General features: G+C 40.8%; 1 protein-coding gene across 1 annotated transcript in view; it reads left to right on the forward strand.

Moving 5' to 3' along the window:
- Positions 1-10896, forward strand: part of ZDHHC5 (zDHHC palmitoyltransferase 5) — a 75713-nt gene extending 64817 nt beyond the window's left edge. Inside the window, exons 8-12 of the mRNA XM_026683790.2 lie at positions 3563-3695; positions 4101-4224; positions 5213-5325; positions 7527-8416; positions 9281-10896. Of these exons, the coding sequence (XP_026539575.1) occupies positions 3563-3695; positions 4101-4224; positions 5213-5325; positions 7527-8416; positions 9281-9446 (1426 nt within the window). The 3' untranslated portion in view covers positions 9447-10896. The remainder of the gene's footprint in view (positions 1-3562; positions 3696-4100; positions 4225-5212; positions 5326-7526; positions 8417-9280) is intronic.
- The last annotated feature ends 15076 nt before the right edge of the window (positions 10897-25972 follow it).

A 25972-nucleotide genomic window follows, 5' to 3' on the forward strand; every position in this document is an offset into this window, starting at 1 on the left:
TTGGAAATAACCTTTGCTCTTTTCTGGAACTTCACTGGTCATCCAGGAGTTGAAAATGGTTTTGCGGTTATTGCACTACAGGTAATCCTTGACTTACAGCACAACAGTTTAGTGACCATTCGAAGTTACAACAGCACTGAAAAAAGTGACTTATGACCATTTTTCACACTTACAACAGTTGCAGCACCCCTGTGGTCATGTAATGAAAATTCAGATGCTTAGCAACTGGCATATATTTGTGACAGTTGCAGTGTCCCGGGTTCAGGTGATGACCTTTTGGGACTTTTTGACAAGCAAAGTCAGTGGGGAAGCCAATTTCACTTAACTACTGTGTTACTAACTTAGCAAATGCAGTGTGATTCACTTAACAACCCTGGCAAGAAAGGTCATAAAATGGGACAAAACTCACTTAACAACTGTCTTGTTTAGCTACATAAATTTTGGACTCAATTGTCATAAGTCAAGAACTATACCAGGGTATTTCTTTAATACCGTGGTACACTATGCAGTCGGACTCTTCTTAGTTCTTTCTTTTCTGATTATCACAAACAAAGGATAACACGTTCATTTTCCCAAGAGGTGCCAGCTACCTTCATCTTTTCAACCAGTTCTTCCTGTTGGTAAAGATTAAATCCACAATAACAGAAAGAAGCTTGCTCTTTCTTCCACTTTCTGACAAAGTTGTCAGCAAGAGATAACAATAATTTATTTATTGAAATCCCCTTTTATCCCTATTACACGACTTTGAGAAAGCCTGATCATCTGATGTGGGAAGGCCTCATCCAATCCTTTTCTTTACCCAGGTGGTCGGTGAAAAACTCCTACAGTGGTATCACTTTCCTTTCTCTTTTTGTTTTTGTTACCCAAATACTTTTTATAGGACTTCCATTCTCTGCTGAATTTTTGTTCAATATATTTTTTTCTTCATGTACAATGCAACGCCCCCATCCTTTCTATTCAGTCTGTTTCTTTTGAATAAATTACACCCTTCTACTGTGCATGAATCATGAGCATTATCCCACCAAGTTTCAGTGAGGCCTATCACATATTTGTTTTCCTGAATTAGGAAACTGATGGGGAAACTGATGTTTGACAGAGCAGCTGTGTTTTTCCTCTCCTAGATTGTAAGGAGTGCATGCTGATCAGTATCTAAATATGTAGGAGTATTAATTTGGTATAAAGGCTGACTGAGTGATCTCTTTGAAAGTGCCCATGGCCTGTTTTCCAAATTAATGAATGCAATTAATTGGTCATCTAAACTAAGACTTTCCTGGAGCAGAAGATGAATTGCTGCTCCAAGCATTCTACTCCTTGGGGTGGGGGTAGGGAATATCTTTCTGATTCAGTCATGTCCAATTCTCAGGCTGTCTGGACAAATCTCTGCATTTTTCTTGGCAAGGGTAAGGGTTTGGCATTGCTTCCTAGGGCTGAGAGAAGATGACTGGCCCAAGATCACCAAGCTAGCTTCATGTCTAAGGTGAAGCTAGAACTCACAGTTTCCTAGTTTCTTGCCTGATGCCTTAACAGCATTAACTGGCTCTCACTTTAGATAATAAGGAACACTAATTAGCTCCAAATTAAAAATATGTGATGATATTACTGAGGCCTCCAGTTGCAACTTGCTTTTGTACTAGTTACGTTTCTGTGCATGATTAAAGAGGAAGACTGAATGAGTTACCATAAAGCCAAGTTTCCCTTTCAACCTCTGTCACTATCTAAAATATATTAGGACGGTGCAGCTTTCTGTAGACATATGTTTCTGTTGCTTAACTGTGCAGATGTATTTAGATTATTTTTGTGCACCCAACACACCTACTTTGTAATGAATCAGAATCTACAGGTACTACATTTCCCTGCCTAACAATACTGAAGTTCCGTGTATGCATTTCTTCACATTTATAAAATTATATTGAAATAAACTATTGTGCACAAAAGCAATGTCTTTCCATGAGATCAATTTAAAAAAGGAGAGATAAAAGGTTAGAACCCATTTCCTACTGTGTAATCCTGTTTTGTATGTTATTCCTTTATTAGAATTGCAAGGTAATTTTATATAGCAGCCATTTTATCTGTTACTTTCTTTATTACTTCTATTTACTTCTAGAAACTGCCAAGTTTAGTTTTGTGGGGAGGGGAATGTTAGCCACCTTGGTTTCTTTGTTTTTGTGCTTTTGTCCTTTATTCTTTGTTTCTAATTTTTTTAACAACTGTAAAACACCAGTACAACTAGGAATCTGTGATTACCCGGGGCATGGCACAAAGGCAACACAGTCACATAAGTAAGAAAAGTCCCTTTAATACCTCCAACTTTGCCCCCAATGTCCAGTTACCTTCAGCTGGAGAAAAAACTCTCCCAAGAACAGTCCTTAAGTGGAGGAAATTCAGTTTGAAAACAAAGTACATATAACCTGTAAATAAAAATCCATACAAACCACGCTGCAGCAATTAACTGGACAGGGCAGAATAAGGAATTGCAGAACTCAAACGCCTACAAAACACACACAGTTGGGAAGACGCAAGGAAACCAGATAACCGTCAACAAACAAAGATAACTCACGGTTTGCTTCCAGCAACTTTGCTGTGCATAGCTTGCCTTTTTAAACACCGTTTTCTCAGCTGCAACTAATGAAGGGAATCAGGGCCCTTTCCTTCCCCGTAAGCCACACAACTCACATTGCTCCCTTCTCCATTCCTCCCTGCATGCCCTAGAATGAAGAGGGGGTGGGCCTGGATCTTCCTCTGAATTCCCTCTGTCTTGCTCTCCCTCTCCCCTGCTCTGCCCAGCTGGACTGTGCCCTTCCCCAGTTTCTTCCACAGCCACCAGAACCACACTCCCATTCCCTGTCAGCTGCTTGACCTCCCCCTGGGAATCAGATTCCAACAGGGGCATGACAATCTGGCAGCATATAAATTTAATAAATTGCTATCATTTTTCTGCATCTTTAAAACAATATTACAGGTCGTCCTTGAGTTATCATAGCAGTTGTACTGAAATTTCTGTCACTAAGTGATACAGTCATAAAGGCAATGTCATGTGACCATATCACTTAGCAACAGCAATCCCTGCAGTTCTGTTGCCATCATAAAGCAAGAATCATGGGTCTTTAACTGAGTATCTTCTCACAACTTGCTGCCAGCTTCAAACAATAAAGTCAGTGGGGAAGCCAAGAGGAAATTGCAAGTCCCAGGTGGCTTGCCAGCAGGTAGATTAGACTTGCTATTGGGTGGAAGAGTTTTCTGCAGGTGGATGGTGAGGTGTAGAGTGTGCACAGCAGGGCTTGGGTAGCTGATGCCAAGTGTTAACCCATTCTGCAAATGAGCAGGTTTTGCCATGAACTATCAAAAAGCACTGGGGGTGGACACATTTTATGGCAGCTGTCGTAACTCTGGTAGTTGTTAAAAGACCAGCCATATCTTGAGGACTAACTGTACACAAATGTATTCAAATTGCAAAATGTATATATCTCAAACCTTATTCTGACATTACACTGCCTTGCTAAGCCATGTAAATAAATAATTTACTAAAAGCACTGTCTTAAATCTTTTGTTCACTATTCACTAGGTATCTTGGGCGGCCAAAGGGAGAACAGACTGTATTAGTGAGGCCTCCATTCTTACGGCCAGAAATATCAGACGGACAGGTTGCTATGAAGATCATGGATAATGGTATCCAGGCTGAACTGAAGAGAACAAAGGTGAGGAGGAAATGAAAATGCTGCACAAGCAGTGGCTTCAAATTATTCTTGGGGTTTCAACAGTGTGAGTAGGTATTAAATGATTACCTCAGGCATTATTCCTCAGTAATATCACTCCTTGTTTCAGCTTCTTCAGGAGTTGAACTTGAACTTACATTTCCCTCATGTGTAACCAATACAACATAAAAGTTGTGTCTTAGAAGATCATTGAGTTTTTGCTTTTCATTTCTCACCCAGCAACTGATACATGTACAGTTTACAAAAACATTTGTGGAAATGCTGGAAGTGTAATTGGTCATTTTAAGAGCATCCCACCTTTATCCAACCAAGGGCAATATTCATAACATTGATTCCTGCCATTTTTCTGATTGTACCAGTGTGCTTTGCTTTTTTCCCCCTCTGCAGTCCAAAGGAAGCCTTGAAGTAACAGAGAGCCAGTCTGCTGATGCTGAACCACCACCGCCACCCAAACCAGATCTCAGCCACTACACAGGTCTGAGGACACATTTAACTCTGGCCACCAATGAGGGTAAGAGGGATTTGCTTGAGAGACACAGTCAGTTATGCGCCTGGGTGGTTTTCTGTATCAGGGAAATACCGTCTGCATCACTGCAAAACCAGGCAGCAATGTTTGTGGCTATTGAACTTAAAGCTTAATGAGTAGTTTTGAATAAATTAGGAAGGTCAGCTGATAATGCTGCTGAGGCAAGGTCTGATAAGACAAGACACCCTTTATTGTTACTTTTCTGTGTACACAGTGGCATACATTAACATGAAATTATGATGGCCACTCTCAAAAGAAGAATACACACACACGTGTGTGTGTGTGTGTGTGTGTGTGTGTGTGTGTGTTAAGACTTCAAATGCCCTCAAGTTGTATTTTACCGCCCTCAATGATCGCAAATGCTAATATCTCACATTTATGACAGGTTGCAGGATCCCATGGTCACATTGCATTTTGTGACTTTTTTTTTGCCATTTTCCATCAAAATGGCAAAAAAATTGGACAATCTGGATTCATACTTGCAGCCACATGATTCACTTAATAACCATGCAATTCATTTAGCTACTGTAATAAAAACAGCTGTAAAATCAAATGCAGGCATGTGGTAACTTGATTTATGACAGCAACAATTCACATTACATTACATAACTTAAAAAACAAAATTCCGGGCTCAATTGTTGTAGTAAATCGAAGATGTGATCTTAGTTGTTATTTGGGCTATATTATACATCTGTGCATTTTATAATATATAGGAAAATATGGGTGGATGTATTCGGCACTTTGTTTTGCAGGTTTTCATTTGAGTTCTCAGATCAGGACTACCGCCTCCCATCCAGCAGTTCTGAAAACTGAGACAGAGAGAAAATAATATTTGAGGGCATAATAGATCAATACATATTTCTAATACATCTAATATATTTGCATATGTATAAATTTATTTATATAACCCAAATTGTCTGTGTGTGCGTGCACGCATAAAACTTACTTACTATAAGTCCCTTTCTCTTTACAGATAGCAGTTTGCTCAATAAGGACAGCCCTCCAACTCCAACCATGTATAAGTATCGACCTGGCTATACTAGCAGCAGTGCTTCAGCTGCAATGCCTCACTCCACCAGTGCCAAGGTAAATAAGCTTGCTTAACATGAAGAATAGACTGTGGTAAATGAACATACAGAGCGAGGTGTTGGAAGGGGGATTTGGTTCTAAAGGCGGGGATGAGGGTGGCACACGTCAGACTTGTTAGATCTGCCTTGGTTTTTACTAGAGCTCTGAGACCTACTAATTGGAGCAGATGAAAAAAATGATAGATCGAGGAATTGAAATAGTCATGTGTTGAATAATGTATAGGAGAAATACTTTGCATATGTAAATGTAATTCTTATTTCAGAACAGTACTGTTAAATCTAATTAGAACTGTGCGGCATACTTTTTAACCATTTGATTTTGGAGAGCATTAATGAAGATTTTCCAGAGATCCTTTTGCTCATTAGTGCTGTATAAAATACTTAGTTTATGCCAGAAATACAGAACTCTAAAATAATATCTGCAAGTAGTCCTCAACTTACAACAGTTTATTTAATGACCGTTCAAAGTTACAATGACCCTGAAAAGAGTTGAGTTGTGATCATTTTTCAGATTTATGACCATTGCAGCATCCCCATAGTCAGTTGATCAAAATTCAGAGGCTTGGTAACTGTCTCATATTTATGAAAGTTGCAGTCTCCTGGGGTCATGTGATCATTTTTCCTATCCTTTTGACAAGTAAAGGCAATGGGAAAGCTATTTATCAACATTCCTTCCTATTTTTAGTTTGTAGTTCCTTGCGTGAGGCCTAAACTGCCCAAAGTGCTATATATAAGTAACTTTAAGAGGGTTAATTATATTAACAAATGTAGGAAAACAATAGCAGAAATATTGTGATATTCTTAAAAGTTGATCTTTTTATAGCAGGGGTGTCAAACTCGATTTCATTGAGGGCCACATCAGGGTTGTGTTTGACCTCTGGTGGTGGCTGGGGTGGGCGTGACCAGCTCGACATCACTCGTGTTGGGGGCATGTGTGATGGCCCTGGTGGGGATCCATTGTCTCTAGCAAGGAAGGCGCGAGACCAGAGAACGCACCAAACCCTTGTCCTCCAGAGGAGCCATGCCATCTGCTGGTGGCCAAGTGCTAAGGCAGGACTTCCTTCCTCCTTTCCTTCCTTCCTTCCTTCCTTCCTTCCTTCCTTCCTCTTCATTCTCCTTTCTTCTTCCTTCCCCTCTTGCCTTATTTTTTCTTCCTTGCTCTCTTTCCTTCTTTTTCTTTGTCTTTTCTCCTTCCCTTTCTTCTTTCCTGTCCCTTCTTGGATGCTCAAATGTAAAAGGAAAAACATTTCTCCTTTTGTTTAGTTTTGCATTTAGTTTGTTTTTCTAGCCCTCTGTCAGTGAAAATGGGGCCCCTCCCCTTTCGCTGGCAAAGCCACCGCGGATGGGTCCTTTGCTGTTTCCAGGGCAGCCCTGTGGGCCAGATCTAGGGCCTCGAGTTCGACTTCCCTGTTTTATAGTGAACTCCTGTGAGTCAAAAGGAAATTCTACTAAATTCTAGTAGCTTACTTCCAAGGAAGAGGAAAACACTGTATATCCACCTCAAGCTTCCGAATGAAAGTGGGATAGAAATCCAAGAAACAAATCTAACAAAATTTCAGCTGTTGTCAACTATAGAGTCATTGCTTGCTCAAGTTTGAATCTGTTAACCATGATTGCATCAGAAGCCAAGTTAGTCAGGCTGCATATTTTTCCATAGTTTTGCTCCCCTAATTGTCCGCATCCCTTTTCTTCTACCTTCTTGCCCACCCAAATGGCAATATAGGATGTCTCATCATCAGACTAGCTATGTAAAACATTTGAAATATTTTAAGGTTTTGTATGATTTATTACGTATTTAACAGATTTTTTTAATTTATTGTATTCTGGCTTAACGTACAATTTTGATACTGTATGAATTGATTAAATAATTATAACAGACTCGGCTTAGAAAAATAACCAAAACCATCTCATCCACAGCATCTATAGCTGAGATAGAATTTAAATATGTGTATCCTGGACTCAATATTCAGGATTGTGTTGCATTATGCTGACTTTCAGTAAGTAAGTTACTATAACATGTAACTTGAATAACTTGCAAATTATCAATCTCTATATTTCTCTATATTGAGACATTTATTTTCCTTCTGATATGCCTATAGCATGTCTTGAAGAAGCAGGTGACATACTTTATTTGTCATTTCCTATGCACAGCCTAGGAAGCTATCGAGTGACTCCTGTCTCTTTTATTCCCTATAATAGCTAAATCGAGGAGACAGTCTGAAGGAGCCAACGTCTATTGCTGAAAGCAGCCGAAACCCCAGCTACCGCTCAGAACCAAGTCTGGAGCCGGAAAGTTTTCGATCACCCACTTTTGGCAAGAGTTTCCATTTTGATCCTCTATCCAGTGGTTCCCGCTCCTCCAGCCTCAAGTCAGCTCAAGGCACAGGCTTTGAAATGGGCCATCTTCAGTCAATCCGCTCTGAAGGCACTACTTCCACATCTTATAAGAGCTTGGTGAACCAGACACGCAATGGGAGTTTGTCGTATGACAGTCTTCTCACACCCTCTGATAGCCCTGATTTTGAGTCTGTGCAGGCAAGTTCAGAGCCAGACCCGCTCATGGGATACACTTCTCCTTTTCTTTCAGCCCGTATTGCTCAACAGCGGGAGGCTGACTTGCACAGTCGTTTTCCAAGCTCGGGTTCACCCAAGCACCAGCAACCTCGTGATTCTTCCCCCGTCCGCTATGACAATCTTTCGCGCCATATTGTGGCTTCCATGCAGGAACGGGAGAAGTTGCTACAGCAGTCATCTATGCCACCACCCCTGGCCAAAGAGGAAGATACAGGCCTAGGGGACTCTGGGATACAGTCTACACCGGGGTCCAGCAATGCCCCACGAACGAGTTCCTCTTCGGATGATTCAAAACGTTCACCTTTGGGCAAAAACCCGCTTACCCGCCCAGTGGCACCTCGTTTTGGCAAACCAGAAGCACCACATGCACTTAGAATGCGCGCGCTGGGCTCACCCGACCAGCTTTCATCCTCTCACATGGGCAAATCTATGTCTTACAGCAGCCAAAAACAGTCGCCTCAGGCTGTCGTCCCAGAGACTGAGGAGGTGGCCTTGCAGCCTTTACTGGCACCAAAGTAAGTACAAGTGACACTTGTCTCATTCTTTAAGTGTTCCTTGACTTAGTGGAGGATGAACCACATTTAGATCTGCCCCATCACTGCTCTGGCAAAGGATTCCAAGATAATTGTGATTCCTTCCAGCAACATCTGAAAGACACGGCTGGGAGTGATCTACAGATAGTGTCTGCTCTCGTCTGTCCCTTTCTTCCCTCCCTTTTCCTTCCCATTCTCCAGTGTGTGAACCAATCCATTTCCTCACCCTTAGCTCTATAATGCAGGGTACATTGCATAGTATCACATTCCTTTTTGTGAGCTGTATGGGTCTGTGAGATGGTCATTAGCTTTCATATGAGATGCTTGAATCTTTATATTGCCTGCCTGATTACTACCTCATATGTAAGAACACTGATACAATTCATCCTCCTATTTTTCTGTGTTTCTCTTCCCTATTTTTTGTGTATTCTTATGATACTTTTGAGGCCACACTCAAAAAGCAGATGGAACAGGTTATAAGAAATAGTCCTTTTGATATATGTGCCCTTTCCTGCAACCCTTTCTTGGTCTGTAGTACACTTTCATTTATCCCTTCCATACAGTGCTGTATTTTGGCTAACTGTGGCATTCCCAGTGTGTAGAGTCCTGTTCTCTTCTGTGTTTAGCTTCACCGTCCTAGGATGCTAAAATATTTGTATTGCCTTGTCAGTTCTTTGTGGGCTGACAATCCACTGCTGTTGTATTTCCCTCTGCATCCCAGGCAATGCCAATATGTATTCCAAATTTTCCTTCCTTAAGCTATCAGCGTGTGAGGCATCCTCCATTTCCATTGCCATTGAATGAGTGCTCACTTCCTGATGCCCTTGTATCCTTCCTTTTTCCCAGAGACGAGGTGCAGATGAGACCCTCTTACAGCAAGTCTAATGGACAGCCCAGGACTCTGGGCTCAACCTCACCCATCCCTGGCCAGCCACCTCTCAACAGTCCCACTCGAGGAGGAGTCAAGAAAGTCTCCGGAGTGGGGGGGACCACATATGAGATTTCTGTATGAGGAGCTGATCTCCCCACTGTCTACTCCTCTTTGGCTGATTTCCATGCGTCCTGTCCCTGATGAGCAGGCGGCATGGACGTTGCTCGGCAAATGGTTGCTCCATCACGTGCATGGACTTTTAAAAATAAAAGAAATAAATCCAGGTTTCGGTAGGTGGGAGAACAGAGGGGACAATAAAACTAAACTATCGGAGAGAGTTTCTAAACACTACAATGGGATCTCGGCCTTGCTCACCTCCACAGCCTGCACTCTTCCCTCTCAGTCACCAAGAGACTGCGGTTTGTCGCACACTGCCGAGAGTGAAGGGGAAGACTTGGTGTCAGCCTCCTCGCACAGAAGAGAGTGCAGGCTGTAGCCTGTCTTGCTACCAACAGAACAGTTAAATTTGTGGACCTTGTGCAATCGCTCGCCTAGTGCGCTAGGGGTTGATCATTTTTAATTTTTTTTTTATTATTACTACGGATTCTATATTTTTCCTCTTCTGAGTTACTGGGTGTGTGTATATATAAATATCTATAAATATATAAATATAAAAAGAAAAAGAAATTATATCTACCCATAAGTAAGGGAGGCAGGCCTAGTCATATGTCATCAGCTGGGCCTAAGGAAACCATGTGTAAACCACATTCAGGAGAATCTGGTGGGATAGAGCAGAATAGCCATTTGGTTCACTTTCAGTGAAAACCACCGCAAAACCACTACCCCAGTAGGGCTGAAGAAATGCCAATATGACATTTGATCTGGCTTGGTTATCTCTGTCTCTGGCCAAGCATGAGCAGGCGGATTTGTTCCAGGAGGGAGCTTACAAAGGCACCACATCTACTATCTTTGGGTTGTGGTGTTGAAAATTTTCCCGCAAATTTTTTTTCCCCTGAAGATCTTGGAGGATTTAGGAAAACTAGGGAAAAATTTGGGTTCATACTTTTTCAATATCCAGACAAATCTCTTTCCGAATGATGCCCAGAGAGCAAACGTTGTTCTCTCTAAACCAGGAAGCATGTGAAATATTCGTTATGTATCATTACAGCCTTGGATTAAGGTGCTAAATGGAAAGGGTAGCAGTGGGCCCGAGTCCCTTGTGTGGAGATGATATTTGCATTTGGTAAATCCTCCCAAGTGGTTTCCTGTGTTTTTTACCTTGCTTTTATGAAATGCTCCATGTGAATTTCTTGTGGTGGCACAGTTCTTTATTACCAAACTGGGTAAGAGAAAGAAAAGAGAGAGAAAAAAACTAACCAAAAAGCAATATTTTTTCATATGCCAAAAATCTCTCATCACATGTAAAAGCCCATGGCAGTAGAAATCAGTAACCCAAGAATCCAACGGTCTAAGTCTCTACTGAATCTTTCTCTATGGCAATAGCTAAACTGTGGCCCTCCGTTAAGCCACACTTTTATTTTTATTATGACTAGCCATTTTAAAATGAGGAATAAAAGAATACAATGAGCCACTTCCTCTATTCTTGTGTAGTTTTTATTTTGTTAACTGGAACACGTGTGGATAGTGGTCATCAGTGTTGATTGCAGTGGGCCCAGAATTGTTCAGTCGATCACTAGTTTCTGGAGTTTGGCCACTGTAACTGCAGCCATTCTGCTAATTCAGAAGGTTTTCTTGAACAGGTAAGTGAGAACTATGCATTGTAACATTTACAACCCAAGAATTACACAGTCAATTATGAAGTAACCTGGGATTTATAAACCGGATTATAGATCTTGGTTCAGATAGTTTCTAATTGCCTCGGGGGTTAGGCCCCTAATGGGTATTTTTCAGGTAATAAGTTTTGCCAGTTTAGTGCTTCTAGATTTGTTACATTCATCCCTAGAGATCATAGCAGTTAATTACAATGATAGGGATTTAGGTTGGTGGGACGCAGCTCTGATACAAGATTACTCACCCGCTACATCTAAAAATGCCTTTCTAACTCCCAGTGAGAAAACCTGTCAAGCACGGTTCAAGATGCTTCTCTACTTTATTATTAAATCTGGCTTCACCTCACTTCAGACTCTAATCCTATTTAGAGGTTATTTCTGTTAGGAAAATACAATGCTAATTTATATGTAGGAGAGGAACCTTGCTCAGCCAAGTAAGTTTTTAAGACTTTAGAATACAAATGAGATAATACCAAAGAGTCTTAGGGCACATTAAAATAACAAACCTCTTGTGACATAAGGTCTTAGGAGGCATTTTTCAAATCCAAATCAGATTGAGGATAAAATTAAGCAGTCCCAGTAGGAAAAAGGGAGAAGCAAAACAAAAACTATGGAAGAATCTATAAATTCTCCAGTCTATTTTTTTGGTGCCAGTGAAAAGTTTCTTCCTTTAAGGCTCACCTTTTCCCCAGGAATTCAAGGTGACACATATTACATTCCTCTGAATCCACACCAGCAAATTTGTGAGTGAGTGTCCCATAGTCACCCCACTGCAGCTCAGAATACATATTTACTGTATGAATACATAATGTATGGAGTTCTCTAATCCTGTGGTGGCACTTTAACCATTACAAGTTGTCCTCAACCAGTCCATAGAGTTCTGACTGTCAGTAACCTGCCCATTTGTACTCTTATGATAGCGATCTGGATGCTTGGCAACCCGTTCACACTTAAAACTGGTTGCGAAGCACTCTGATCACATAATTGCTATTTGCAAGCTGTCCTGCTGGTTTCCTTAGAAAGCCAGTCTGGAAGTTGGCAGGCGGGTTACAAGTCTCTGGGGTAAGTCTCCATCTATGGACCTTCCCTGACCCACAGCACATCTTAGCATTTTCTCCCACTCTTGTGTGATTCTCATTACATGCACCCCATGAACCTTCCATGATCAGCACTGTGCCTCTTGCACATCTAACCTGCGGGTTGCATCTCGCCTGTTCATATGTCGTTCTCAACCCACATGTGTGACTCAGTGTACCTTCCCCAACCATTCCCCACATCCTTGCACATACTCTTGCTCTTTCCTCCAGCCTGCAGGCCTGGGACTTGCAGCTTCCTGCCAGATTTCCCATTGACTTTGATTGTAGGAACCAGCAGGAAGTTGCCTTACTTAATGATCATGGGATTCAATTAATAACATCAGCTGTGACTGGGGATTACCATCCCTAAATGATGTCATACTTTATGGCTGCATTGTTCAACAGAAATTCTGGTCTCACTTCCCATCGTAAGACAAGGACTAACTACACCACCTTGCCTTCCCACTGACGCCAGTGAGATGTTATCTTCTAATTTAAACAATATGTGGGCTAAATTATTTTTGTTGGAACCATAAACAAAAAATAATTAGATTTCCTTACAGTGCAGGCATATTTTTGACCCCACTGTGGCTATTTACACATGGGAAATATGCAAAGCTGTTGATTAGGAATTTCTGATTATTCATGTAATTTAACCTTAGTTCTGAACCAAGGGTTAACTAACTACATTATAAGTGAAAAAATAGGTTTTGAAAGCACAATTTCTGTTGAGAGCAAAATTCACTCAGAATACTAAAAATGTGAACTTGAAACAATCAAACACTGTATAACCTCATTCACCAAACATCTTTAAAAAGTGATTAACTAGGTAATGTGAGACAGGGAAAAGTGCTAAAATTGAATGAATTTTCTTTGAATGGTTTGGTGAATGATTGCAGAAATCTAGAGGAAGGGAATGTGCATGTATAATTTGATTGACCAAGAACCAATAAAAATGCTTCCACTCTTATTTAATGCACTGGACCATGTCACAGGCTAGAGAAACGGAACTATGAAAGTAAATGATGTTGTAAAAGTTACTAAAGTTTTAAGATCATAAAAAAAGTCAATAAAATTGTTATATATTTGTCTTCAAATATAGCAGTTTGAACTGTCTTTCAGAACAATAAAGAAATACTAATTCGTTATTTCATTGATATGACTGTCCACTTCCTAGGTGATCAGCAAGGGTTAAAGACATCTAACAAAGGAAACAAATAAAGTATATGATGGTGGGGCCAGATGCCCAACTCATATATTTACAATTGAGCCAGTGCCTCAGAGTGAATTGGAACTTAAGCTCCTTTTTAAAGATTGTCAGGGTTTGAGACAAATGAATTTCAGAAAAGGAGCTGCCATAGAAAGCATCCCCTCTGGACCCCATAATGTGTTTTTTATGGGATCTACAGAACATCAGCCCTATTGGTTCTTATAAGAGAAGCAGTCCCATAAACACTTATGGCCCATCCTGTGCCAAAAGGTTTTATAGGTGACTATTAACACCTTGAACTGAAGCCAGAAGCCCATTGGTAAATCCCATGTTTCCCCAAAAATAAGACCCAACCAGAAAATGAGCCCTAGCATGATTTTTCAGGATGCTCGTAATATAAGCCCTTCCCCCAAAATAAAACCCCAGTTAAGATCAGCCAAACAGATGCATTTAAGTAACCACATTTCCCCTGAAAATAAGACCTTACTGGAAAATAAGCCCTAATGCATCTTTTGTAGCAAAAATTAATATAAATCTCTGTCTTATTTTCGGGAAACATGGGTTAGTGCAGCTCTGTAGCAATGTTACATGGATGTACAGAGATATACTCATAGTTCTGCTGAATTCTGGACAGTCATAGCATGTTGAAGTAGACCAAATGAGAGATCCTGAAGATGTGAATGACTGAATACAATCCCCCAGTCCAGAAACAGACACAATATTATTTTGCACAAAGGCCTACAAATAGGAGCTAGGCATGTATAAGGACTCTTAAATTGTGCACAAATTCTGTCTTGGGTATTACATCTTTATCTAGAACTAACAAAATCTCTCTGAAGCCTGGTAGCCCCAAAATCCACAATTACGTAGACTTTCTAGTGTTGAGCCTAAGCCTGTTTGATTCTATCAGACTCCCTCTGCATCCACATAATGATAATTCACTTCATGTTGGGCTCTGGTGCAGAATCCATAAAGTTGAATTGAGGACATCCTAGCTCGGGGTATAACTTTAATCACCTAGATGCAATTTCTTGGGGCTGTAACTTTAGTCACCTTGATATTAGATTAATATACATTTTGACTAGCCAATGTTGTCCAAGAGAATGCTTGAGTCTGGGTCATGTGATTTAATCCTTGAGGCAGGGGGCAGTTCCACCATTATTTTCTTCAGAAGCCATCCCTAGACTCATTTTCTGCCATTAACCTTCCCTTTTTAGGGAAAGTTGTTGAGAAGATGGTTACCTTGCACCTTCAGGTGTTAATAGATGAAGCAGATTATCCAAACTGTTTCAGCTTAGTTTCAAGTCAGAGTCTGAGAGTAAAAAAGCATTTATCACACAGATGACCTATGGGGGTAGTGTAGCTGTCCTTGCTTTCCTTGATCTCAGTGTGTTTTGATACCAACAGACATCTGTCTGGCTCCAAGGGTTAGGAGTTGAGGGGCACAATTACGTTGCTTCTCCTTTGAAGTCAATCCTGGTTAATGTTGAATGTCCTGGTTAATGTTGACATATCAGTTCCATGGGTCTCTCCTGTGTTGGATGCCTTAGAGATTGACTCCTCACATATATGTGAAGTGTAGGTAAGGAATCATCAATATGTTGATAATGCTCTGGTGTATTTCTGTCCTTTTCTAGTCACATTATGCTGTAAGGCAGAAGTGTCCAACTGGCAGCTTTAAGGGTTGTAGATTTCAATTCCCAGAGTTCTGGGAACTGAAGTCCACAATTCTGAAAGTTGCCATGTTTGAACACCTCTGCTGTAAAGGTTCTGTTCCAGTGACTGGAGGCTATGGGGATCTAGATGAATGGGCTTCAATTCAACCCTAGCAAAATGGACTGGGTTTGGATTTTAGGACCTCTCAAATTTGATCTATTGTTACACAGTATTTACATTCGTTCTGGGAAGGGTAGCAGTACTCCAGACAGAACCAGCATACAATTTCAGGTCATCCTGGCTCACAATTCCTGTTTGGTGGCCGGGGTGGGTTGCGGGGAGTTGAACTACTTTAATTGTACCCATCCTGAATCAGGAGGCATGAGGTCTGGTTACTCATACCTTAGTCACTTTCCAGGTGAATTACTGCAATGCAATCTAAATGAAGCTACCCATGAAGAGCATCCAGAAACTTCAATAGGTCCAACATGTGGTTGCATGGTTCCATTCTATGCCCATGTGTCAAATGATTACACCGTGTTACATTTTTGTCCTGTAAGCCATGTTGGCTCCCAATATGCTTCTAGGCTGCTGGTTACTACCTATATAAGACCTTAGAGGTGGCATGGGGCCAAGAGATTTGGAAGACTGCCTTGCTTCCAATGTTTCTACCCATCCCATTAGTTCGGGCAAGATAGGCGTGCTCTGAATCCTTACAATCAAGTATTGTTGTATAGCAAGACCCTGGAAGCATGCTTTATCCATAACTGCTTCTGACTTCTGCAACATACTGCCCGCATATACAGTAGGTTGGCTCTGACTCTGACCATCTGTTGGAAAGCTTTGAAGATTTTGCTTCCCAGGCATGGGGTCAGTACAGTAACCGCTGTTCTGTAGAATAGCCTGTACTGTTGCTATATAATATCTTCAGCAGCTGGATGCTTTAGTTGGTCATAAAAGGTATTTTTATATTGTATTTTAAAACTTACTAGCAATCCACAGTTGCATTAGTGAAGTGAATGACTATAAATCAATTTAAACATATGTATATACATAAAAACATACATACATTCATGAGTTGAGATAACAGGCAATTATCAGCATGGTGATAATACCCAACCCTTTAAGTGCAAAATTTTATAAATACTTATCGGTTCCATTTGCTACTTTTTAAAATATTTTCTACTTGATCAAACATGGCCATAAAGAGAACAGTATGTTTCTACCTAAACAGAATGTAACTACAAATTATTTCAAATTGATTTTTTTTCATTGCTACAACTTATTACCAAACATGCATGCTCTCATTTTCTGCATATTTAGATGAAAATATATTACATTACATATTATATAGAACACTTTACAAGTAAGGATAACCTATAATTAAAGTCAAACTGATTTTTAGAAAAGAGGATGTGTAAATTTCGAGCTAATTTTGGATACTTAACAGGCAAAATTATGTTTATTGATTCTACATTTTTCATTATGAATGCACCTTAATTTTACAAAATGAAGCTGACAGAAATTGGTATTAATTATTTATAATCTTTATGCAGGCAGACACACCTATGGAATTTATAAATGTGCTGAGAAAAAAACATTTTTAAAAATGTCGAATGAGCAGATGAGAGGTGATCAGAACAACCTAATAATTAATGGAAGATTGCACTAAGAAAAAAAATGTGGTATAGGAAAAAATACACATCGGCAGAAGATTTCATATTATCATAAACCAATTGCAGGAGACAGCACTCCATGTTCAAAATTTATAACAATAGAGTTTCTCTATAAAAAAAGAAACAGCTAGAAATGCTTTCATTGCTGATTCTAAACTACTTTGGGCAGGTATAATTTCCACCGAATGGCTCCACAAACCATTTGTAGACATTGGTTACAACAGTAGATAAATCTGCTACTTCTGAATCTATTTTTTCTTAATTCTTGGTTCATTTTCCAATTTTTTTCATAAAGTTATGATGTCCTATAAAATTTGCACATTGCCACAAATGACTTAAGAGTTCAGTGTAGCAGCCCAATAGGACAACATCCTTTATACATTATGGATCTTTTTTAAAAACTTTTAAAAGACATCTGGTTCAGGTAAACCCAGGATTTATTACCTAGGTTAACATAGTAGAATTTCTCAATCTAAAGGGTGGTGGTAAGTAATTTAGCATTTTTTTGTGGTAATATATAGCTATAGTATACAATACTATACAACCCAGCCAAATTTAAGCATTTTACAAATGCCTTAAATTCAGAGGATTAAGACATGCTTAATTTTAATTTTATTTTAATTCTGACATTATTGATGGGCTATGTCCAATATTAATAAGGTACTGCCAATATGCAAGCAACTTAATCTCTGAATTTTGAAATGGAATGAAAATAATGTGCACGTATGTAATGTGTCCAGTGGTGGGATTCAATTTTTTTTCTACCGGTTCTGTGGGTGTGGCTTGGTAGGCATGGCTTGGTGGGTGTGGCAGGGGAAGGTTCCTGCAAAATCCCCATTCCTTCCCCAACCCACTAACCTGCTTTCCAGCTCTGTTCTCCTGTGCAGGGCAACCAAAGAAGACCCAAACGATCAGCTGGGACTCATGAGGCAGAGAAGAGATGGGGGCGGGGACAGTCAGAGGTGGTATTTGCCGGTTCTCCAAACTACTCAAAATTTCCGCTACCGGTTCTCCAGAACTGGTCAGAGCCTGCTGAATACCACCTCTGAATGTGTGTATTATGTAATGTGCACATTACACAATGTGTTATTGTGTAATGCTTAACCCAGTATCAGGAAAATCCATATTGATGTGTTAATGGGCAAGTCTTCATGAACAAAATACAAAAGTTCAGTGCTCGAACAATGTATACTAAAGCTTTGAAATGACGCTGGCATGTTGGGAGGAGCTGCAGTAAGCAAAGTGATGGAAAGGAAGAATAAGGACCTAGTAAGTGAGTAGAATAAGGACCTAGTAAGTGAGTAGATATGGTAGATACTCTTTTCTAATGCTTTCATAAAAAACTGATATAAACCCATAGCAGCAATCTGTAAAGGGGAAGAGGAAGAAGAGGAAAAAGATCTTATCCAGACTAACAGAAAATGGAGCCACTTAAGACATGCATGAAATCTTTAGACCACTTTAGACTTTAGAATTTATTCTTTATTGGTTTCCTTCCTTTGACCAGTTTGATGAAGGACAAGAATGGCCATGTTTTTCTTGCGGTGGGAGGCTTCCATATGACATATGGCTAACTTACCTGGTTTCCTAGGTTGGAAAAAAAAAGCAGCCTATATCTAAACGAATAAATTCTTGACCTAAATTGCTAGTACGTGTGAAAAGATGGAGTATCAGTTCGATCTCAATAGAATGCAAATACTGTTGATACAAAGTTGGTGTCAGGAAAGCAAAAAAATAAATGCTATTTCTTCCCAGATCAGCTAGGACAGGAGATGATGGAGACTCCTTTCCTGCAGAATGTGCCTTCCTTTCATTGTTTGGAACTGTCATCTCTACTACTGGCTGACTGATTTAGTATATCTGATTTCACTCTTCTTAAGTCAAAGATGCTGGAAATTACGGCATATTTTTTCACGTTTTTCTTTACCTCCTTTCTGTGTGTGCATTTGTGCAAACTGTAAGTCTCTTGGGGACAGAGGGCTGTTAAATCAATCCTTTGTTAAATGTATGTACATAACTGGTGCTATATAAATAAATTAATTTGCAATATTGTATCTCTTGAAGGTCCTACCTTATTTGGACCTGCTGGCCTTTAAACTTGCACTTTCTTCTGTATATTTCTTTGGCTATATTGAAGAAGGTTCTCCAACGTTCTTGAACAACTGGTCAAATTGCTCAATGGTTCTTCCCCATGAGGCAATTTCTCTTTATTTGTAAGTTTATTTCTTTGATAATGCCAGCTATACATGTGATACCATCAAGCGTTACCAACAGCATTTCCAGAAGTAGGCATTGTGGTGCCTGTGGGCACCAGTCCGTTTCTAGACACCACCTTTGGCGCCTGCTTTATCTGACAGTAGATTATTTTAATTAAATTAACATAATAAATGAGTAGCTGGCATGCTGTAAAGCAAAGTGTATCTCTAGCATTTTCATTTACAAGAAGGGCCCCAAGCCTATCAAAAACCCAGAGAGAGAAAAGAAATGCTCATTTAAACAGCACAAATGATGGATCATCACAGCCCAAATATCCTGTTTGGAAATGTGTCCACCTGTCCAAAAGACAGGCAAGAAATTCGGGATCAGAGAGTCCTCACAATTGATTATGGTAACTTTCTGCAACAAGCTATGCCTTCTTTTATAGCAATTATTTTGTGAGATCACCCATGTCATACCTTCAAAATAAAATGCCTCCATTAACCCAAAGAGATCTCTGCATATCCCTGCCTTACAGTTATTTGATGGGCTAAAGATACCCGTATTCTTCAGCTGCTATTTATATGATTTGTGTGTTTCATGTCTCTTCTTAATTCTTCAGTTTATCAGATAATTTCATGCTTTGACTATTGCTTACTTCTCTTTGGGGCATAGTCTTTACATAAAATATAGCTGAATACCCTACAGGATTATAGTACAGTAGTGAACCTTTTTTTTTTTTTTTTTGGCACAATAACACATTTTACTTAGTAGTAAAAACATTAAAGCTGTAGAAGTGTTGCTATACATACCTCTAATCCTTTCCTCTGGAACAGTTTAAATATTTAAAAAAATCCATGGTGTTAAAAGAAAGCTATAAACAGGGAATAACTTGTATATTTTTGATATATTATTGTAACCAAATGAAGAAATTAATATTGTTTCCCAGAATCAAGTCCTGATCCTGGGGAACCATATTAATGTCATTTCATTCATTCATTTCATTAACTCATTCAAAATTCATTTCATAATTCATTCTTCGTGAATTACTCCCAAGCTTTTAATTATGGCTAGATGGTCAAGCTGTTACTGAGTAAGCAAGAAAGTTAGGAGCTCCATAGGGAAACTGAAACCAACTCCTTCCCCGAATCTTATTTGAGAAATAGTTCCTGACTTCAGTTCTCCTTTTTAAAATTGAGTAGTATATTGTGACTTACCTCACAAGACAGTTGTCTTTTAAAGTGTTTTTTTAATTGCTAACATTCTCTGATACCTATCTGGACAACAGAAGTACATTTTTACAAGCCAGTCAAGTCAGTATTTGACTTTGCTCATAAATCCTTCTGCTAACTTTCTTTCAGGTTTTTTTAATGGTCCTAGTTGGTTCAAATTATTTTAATGCACTGACCTGTAAATTTGAGGAATTTTATAATACAGATTAGACATCTTCAAAGATCAAAAAGTTAAATACACAAAGTGTAACAGAAGAACCAAAAATCAGAATAGTTTAAATATATAAAAGAGCTTCAAACAACTTTTCACCAGCCATAATCTCTTGCTTACTCCAAAACATCATAACAGAATTATAGAGCAGTTCATTAAAATACATCTGACGTAGAATGAGAGGGTCTTTCCTTCAAATTAAAGGGTAGATCACAGAGAATATGATGTTTTTTTCTGCCTCATGTTACCTTTAGTTCTGTCCAAAAAAAATTGACACCCAACTTCATAATGTTCTCTGATCTGAAAATACAGTACTAGCAGTTGGATGCATTAAAAACATGTTTCTTATTAGAAATTTCACTCACTCTTGAATACTTCCTTTCAGAAATATTCTACCTTTCATGTCAAATTTACCTAAAAGTAAGTTGCAGCTAGAAGTCTTAACAAGAGCATGATAAAAAAATAATTACCCACAACATAAAGCCTGTGGCATTTTGAAAACACTTCAAAGACTCTTTATTCCTCATTTGATAGCCATTGCTTTGTTGACTCTTTCCTACAAGAAAGCATCATCATCATCATCAAAAGAAGAAGCCCTAGAAGAAATTATACATCATAGTAACTCTATTGTACTTCTGTGAAATGAGCTTCTTCCACAAAAGAATAGAGAAGCTGCCTATGCAGCATCTATAGAGAAGCATAGCGAGGCAGCTAAGCAGCATCTATCTACCGTGTTTCTCACAAAATAAGGCCAGGCCTTATTTTTTTTTCACCCCCGAAAAAACGGCTAGGCTGTTTAATTCCCCCCCCCTTGCATCCTCGGGTGGGCGGGCAGCGACAGCTTGGATGTTGACCTCGGCGTTGGTGGGGCACTTCGTATCAGGAGACCTTCCGCTACTGTTGCTTTCCTTTCTCCCTTGCTGCTGCAGCATTTAGAGCAACACCGTGGCATTTAGCGCAGCCATGCGCGGCCAGCCAGGGCTCCTCCCTGCAACCGGAGCCCAGCGGAGACACTCGTATTCAGGCGCTCCTGTCGCCGCCTTCCCTTTGCCTTAGAAGGTAAAGCCAATTATTTTAAAAACGACGCCCTACTACAACAGACTCCCCTGCTCAAGAGGGCAGCCCAACCCCATGTGGGGAGACGAATCTCCTGGGGGCGCAGTGCAAGATCGGCCCACCTCGGGAGAAGTGCCCAGCCGCCATCCCTGCCTGGCGCCAGGCAGAGCACGAAGAGCTTCGCCTGGGGCGCCCAGCGCAGCTGACAAGCAGGCCCTCCTGCCCGGCAGCAGAGCTCTCACCGCGAACGCCTCCCCGCTGGACCCTCCGCTCATCCTGCCAGGGCCGCGCCAGAGCCGTGCGGGCTGGGCAGAGCCAGGAAAGCGAGCTGCAGGTGCATGCCTGCCTGCCAAGCAAAAGAGCCGGGCTGACCTGAGCTTGGCTTCCTTCCCAAGTCCCTCCAGCCCAAACCCGAAGGGGCCACTAGGAGAGGCTGCCCGAGGCAGTGATAGCGCCCACCCGCCCGCGGACAGGGAGGCGAGATGATGGCAGCGCTGCTTCCTGGCCAGCGGAGAGAGCCCGAAGCCACCCGTCCTTTCCACCCCTCGCCCAGCCCGTCCCTGTCCCCACGCATCTCCAAACGCTGCAGCAGAACGGGCATCAGGCAGAGGCACTGACTTGGCAGGGCTCAGCTCAGAGGAGGACACGGCACAGGCCGTCACCTTGCCTCCCTGTCCACGGATGGGTGGGCTCTATCACTGCCTCAGGCGGCCTCTCCCGGTGTCCCCTTCGGGTTCGGGCTGGAGGGACTTGGGAAGGAAGCCAAGCTTGGGTCGGCCCGGCTCTTTCACTTGGCAGGTGGGTGTGTACCCGCGGCTTGCTTTCCTGGCTCTGCCCAGCCTGCACGGCTCTGGCACGGCCCTGACGGGATGAGCAGAGAGTCCAGCGGGGAGGCGCTCACTGCCTTGGCGAGAGGTCCGCCGCCGGGCAGGAGGGCCCGCCTGTCAGCTGCGCTGGGCGCCCCAGGCGAAGCTCTTTGCACTCTGCCCGGCGCCAGGCAGGGATGGCGGCTGGGTGCTTCTCCCAGGGTGGGCCGATCCTGCGCTGCGGCCCTGGGAGATTCGCCTTCCCACATGGGGTTGGGCTGCCCTCTCGGGCAGGGGAGGCTTTGTTGTACCAGTAGTAGGGTGTCGTTTTTAAAAGAATTGGCTTTGCCTTTGAAGGCGAAGGGAAGGCGGCGACAGGAGCGCCTGAAGCCGAGTGTCTCTGCTGGGCTCTGGTTGCAGGGAGGAGCCCTGGCTGGCTGCGCGTGGCTGCGCCAAATGCCGCAGCGTTGCTCTAAACGCCGCGGCAGCAAGGGAGAAGGGAAAGCAACGGTGGAGGAAGGTCTCCTGATATGAAGTACCCCACCAACGCCAAAGTCAACGCAGGCAGCACCATATCCGGGTATGCAACAAAAGTACTTCCTAACGGCAAGCCCCCCCGCCATTCCCCCGCATTTCGCATGTTTAATATAGGCCTTAATTTTGGGGGGAGGGGCTTAATTTGATTTTATGCGGATAAAACATGCTGGGCCTTCCTATTGGTGGAGGCCGTATTGTTGGAGAAAGACGGTAATACATCCTGACATTGCTGAGGGAACAAAGTCTTCCATCTGCCGCTGGTGATGCTACTGAGTTCAGAAGAAAGGAAAAAGTGCAAGCTGTCTAAACTGTTGAATGATCAAATGTAAATTTAAAATGACACATCATGACATATATTCACTGATGAAATATGAACCAGAATGTCCCAAAGCGACAAGTGAAACTGGACAATTGGATGACAGCCTGAGTAAAATGACCAACCCAGAAAGAGATGAAAAAAGGCAAAATCCATGACAAAAATAATTAGGAATGGGTTGGTAGAAAAATTGACCAATATCGTAATGCTTCTGTAAAAATGGGAAATGGCTATATTTAAACCATTATGACTACATTCTGGTTGCTTTTACTTCAACTATTGCAGAGCAGAGTTACCAAAGATAGCATTTAAAATTCTAAGAGGAAAGTATGACTGTCATAAAAGGAAAGCTCATCTAGTAGGGATTAAAAAAATATGAAAATGGAAAAATGCTTTATTTCTGAGAATATAGAGATTATCCATATTATGCATTGGTAAATATATGGATTTTATTGTTCCACTATTTTAGATAGCAGAGAGTAAATTTATCAATACTGCTATGCAATTTCTTTCCTCAGAAGCCTTGTGCTACTAAATGCCAGTTGCCCAGGAATAACAAGAAGAAAATGGCTGTTTGTCATTCCTTTCTGAAGGTTTGAGGCAAATTATTGGTAATTGGTAGAGAAGATGCTAATTTAGAATGGTTCCTTGGCCTAATCAGCATGGCTCTGGCTGTTCTAAGAGCTTAGGTTCAGGAATGGAATTCAAAAATCCCAGCAATCAGTTCTCTGCCCGGTCGATTCAACTACTGGTTTGGTGAATCAGATGTAAATTTAACATCCGGTTTGCCCAAACCAGTCCAAACTGGTAGAATCCCACCCCTGCTTAGGTTGCCTATCAGTCTATGAAAACATCAAGATGGATGCTAAGGAAGCAGTCAAGCTACTCGATGAATTAAAGAGAAAAAGAAACACTTTTCTGAAATTAGCACAGCATTGCAACTCATGAAAATACATTGATTTATATGTAAAATACATACAGTAGTTATATGGGGAATGTACGTTACAGTATACTTGAAGAGTTGTTTACTACAATACTAGTTTACTAGTATACTTAAAGGCATGTGTATTAAAGCACGCATTTTCATGAGCCAGAAGTAACTTTGCTAGATACTTCAGCACAAACAGTACAGGTAGTCCTTGACTTACAGCAGTTCATTTAGTGACCGTTCAAAGTTACAACAGCACTGAAAAACGTGACTTATGACCATTTTTCAGTTACCACCTTTGCAACATCCCCATCATCATCATGTGATCAACATTCAAATGGTTGGCAAATGGTTCATACTTATGACCGTTGCTGTGTCCCAAGGTCATGTGATCACCCTTTGTGACCTTCTGACCAGCAAGGTCAAAGGGGAAGCCAGATTCACTTAACAACCAAGTTACTAACTTATCCGCTGCAGGGATTCACTTAACAACTGATACAAGAAAGGTGGTAAAATGGGACAAAACTCACTTCACAAATATCTCGCTTAATAACAAAAATGTTGGGCTCAATTGTGGCCGTAGGTCAAGGACTACCTGTATATCACATCATAAAAAATGAAATCCAGCCAGTGAGAAAATGGTTTAATTGCACTAGGTGTAACCAAGTTCTGCTTGCTAATGAAGTACAGTACAGCAACTTTTATGACTATCAAGTATACCTGGTGAATAAGTCTGGCTATTTTGCAAGTGACATTGAAATTGCCATTACTTTAGCAAAACCATTTCAAAGGACAGTTCTGGTATGATGTTGCTGAGTTGGAAATCATTTACATATTTTACACTACTGTAACTTGCTATTAGGCGTAATAAATTTGGGAGAGGATCTCATTATTAAAAATAATTATAGCATTGCTAATATTTAGGTACACAGTTCTAGTACTTTGGTAACTACTTTGTGTTAAAAAAAAACTGAACTAAAGAAGACGACTCTTTTTTATATTCTATTTCCAATTGCTCATTTAGCCTGGGCTTAAGTGTTGAAATGTAGTAATACGAACTTGTGCCATATTGAAGGATATCCACCATTTATATCTCTATCTCTTTATCAGTCAATATTACATACATATACTATATACACACAAACAGTAGATATAGAAAGTCTACACACCCATTAAAATGCTAGGTTTTTGAGATGTTAAAAAAATCAGACCAAGTTAAATCATTTCAGTCTTTTTCCCACCTTTATACAAGCTACGCATTATGCAATTCAACTGAAAAATAAACTGAATTTTTAAAAGAAGAAGAAAAAAAACCTAGAATAATGTGGCTGCATAAAGATGCACACACTTAAACTTTGTTGAAGCACCTTTTGATTTATGACAGCATTCAATCTTCGGGGCTAGGAGCCTATCAGCATGGTGCATCTTGCCTTGGGAATCTTTGTCCAGTATTCCTTGCAAAAGCACCCCAAATCTCTCATGATGCAAAGGCCTCTCTATGTACAGCCCTCTTAAGGTTACCTGATATATTTTCAATTGTTCAGGTCCAGGCTCTGGCTGAGCCATTCCAAAACTTTGATCTTCTGGTGAAGCCATTCTTGTGTTGATTTGGAGGTATACTTTGGGTCATTGTCTTGTTGATAGGTGAAATTTGTCTTCATCTTCAGCACTTTAGCAGAGGCCTGAAGGTTTTGTGCCAAAATTGACTGATATTTGAAACTATTCATAATTCCCTGCACCTCCATTTCCAGTTGAAGAAAAGCAGTCCTAAAGCATAATGCTGCCACCACCATGCATCCCTGTGGGTAGACTGTACATTTTTGGCCAAAGATTTTTGGGCCAAACATACTTTTTGGAATTTAACCAAAACCTTGGTCTCACCAGACCATAACACATTTTTCCACATGCTTTTGTCAGGCTTGATGTTTTACAAAATGTAACTGAATTCAAATACTTTTCTTTATAAGAAATTGTTTC

This window comes from Notechis scutatus, chromosome 1 (genome assembly GCF_049901735.1).
Source record: "Notechis scutatus isolate UNSWTSFEM ecotype Mainland chromosome 1, rNotScu1.2, whole genome shotgun sequence".
NCBI classification, from domain to species: Eukaryota; Metazoa; Chordata; class Lepidosauria; order Squamata; family Elapidae; genus Notechis; species Notechis scutatus.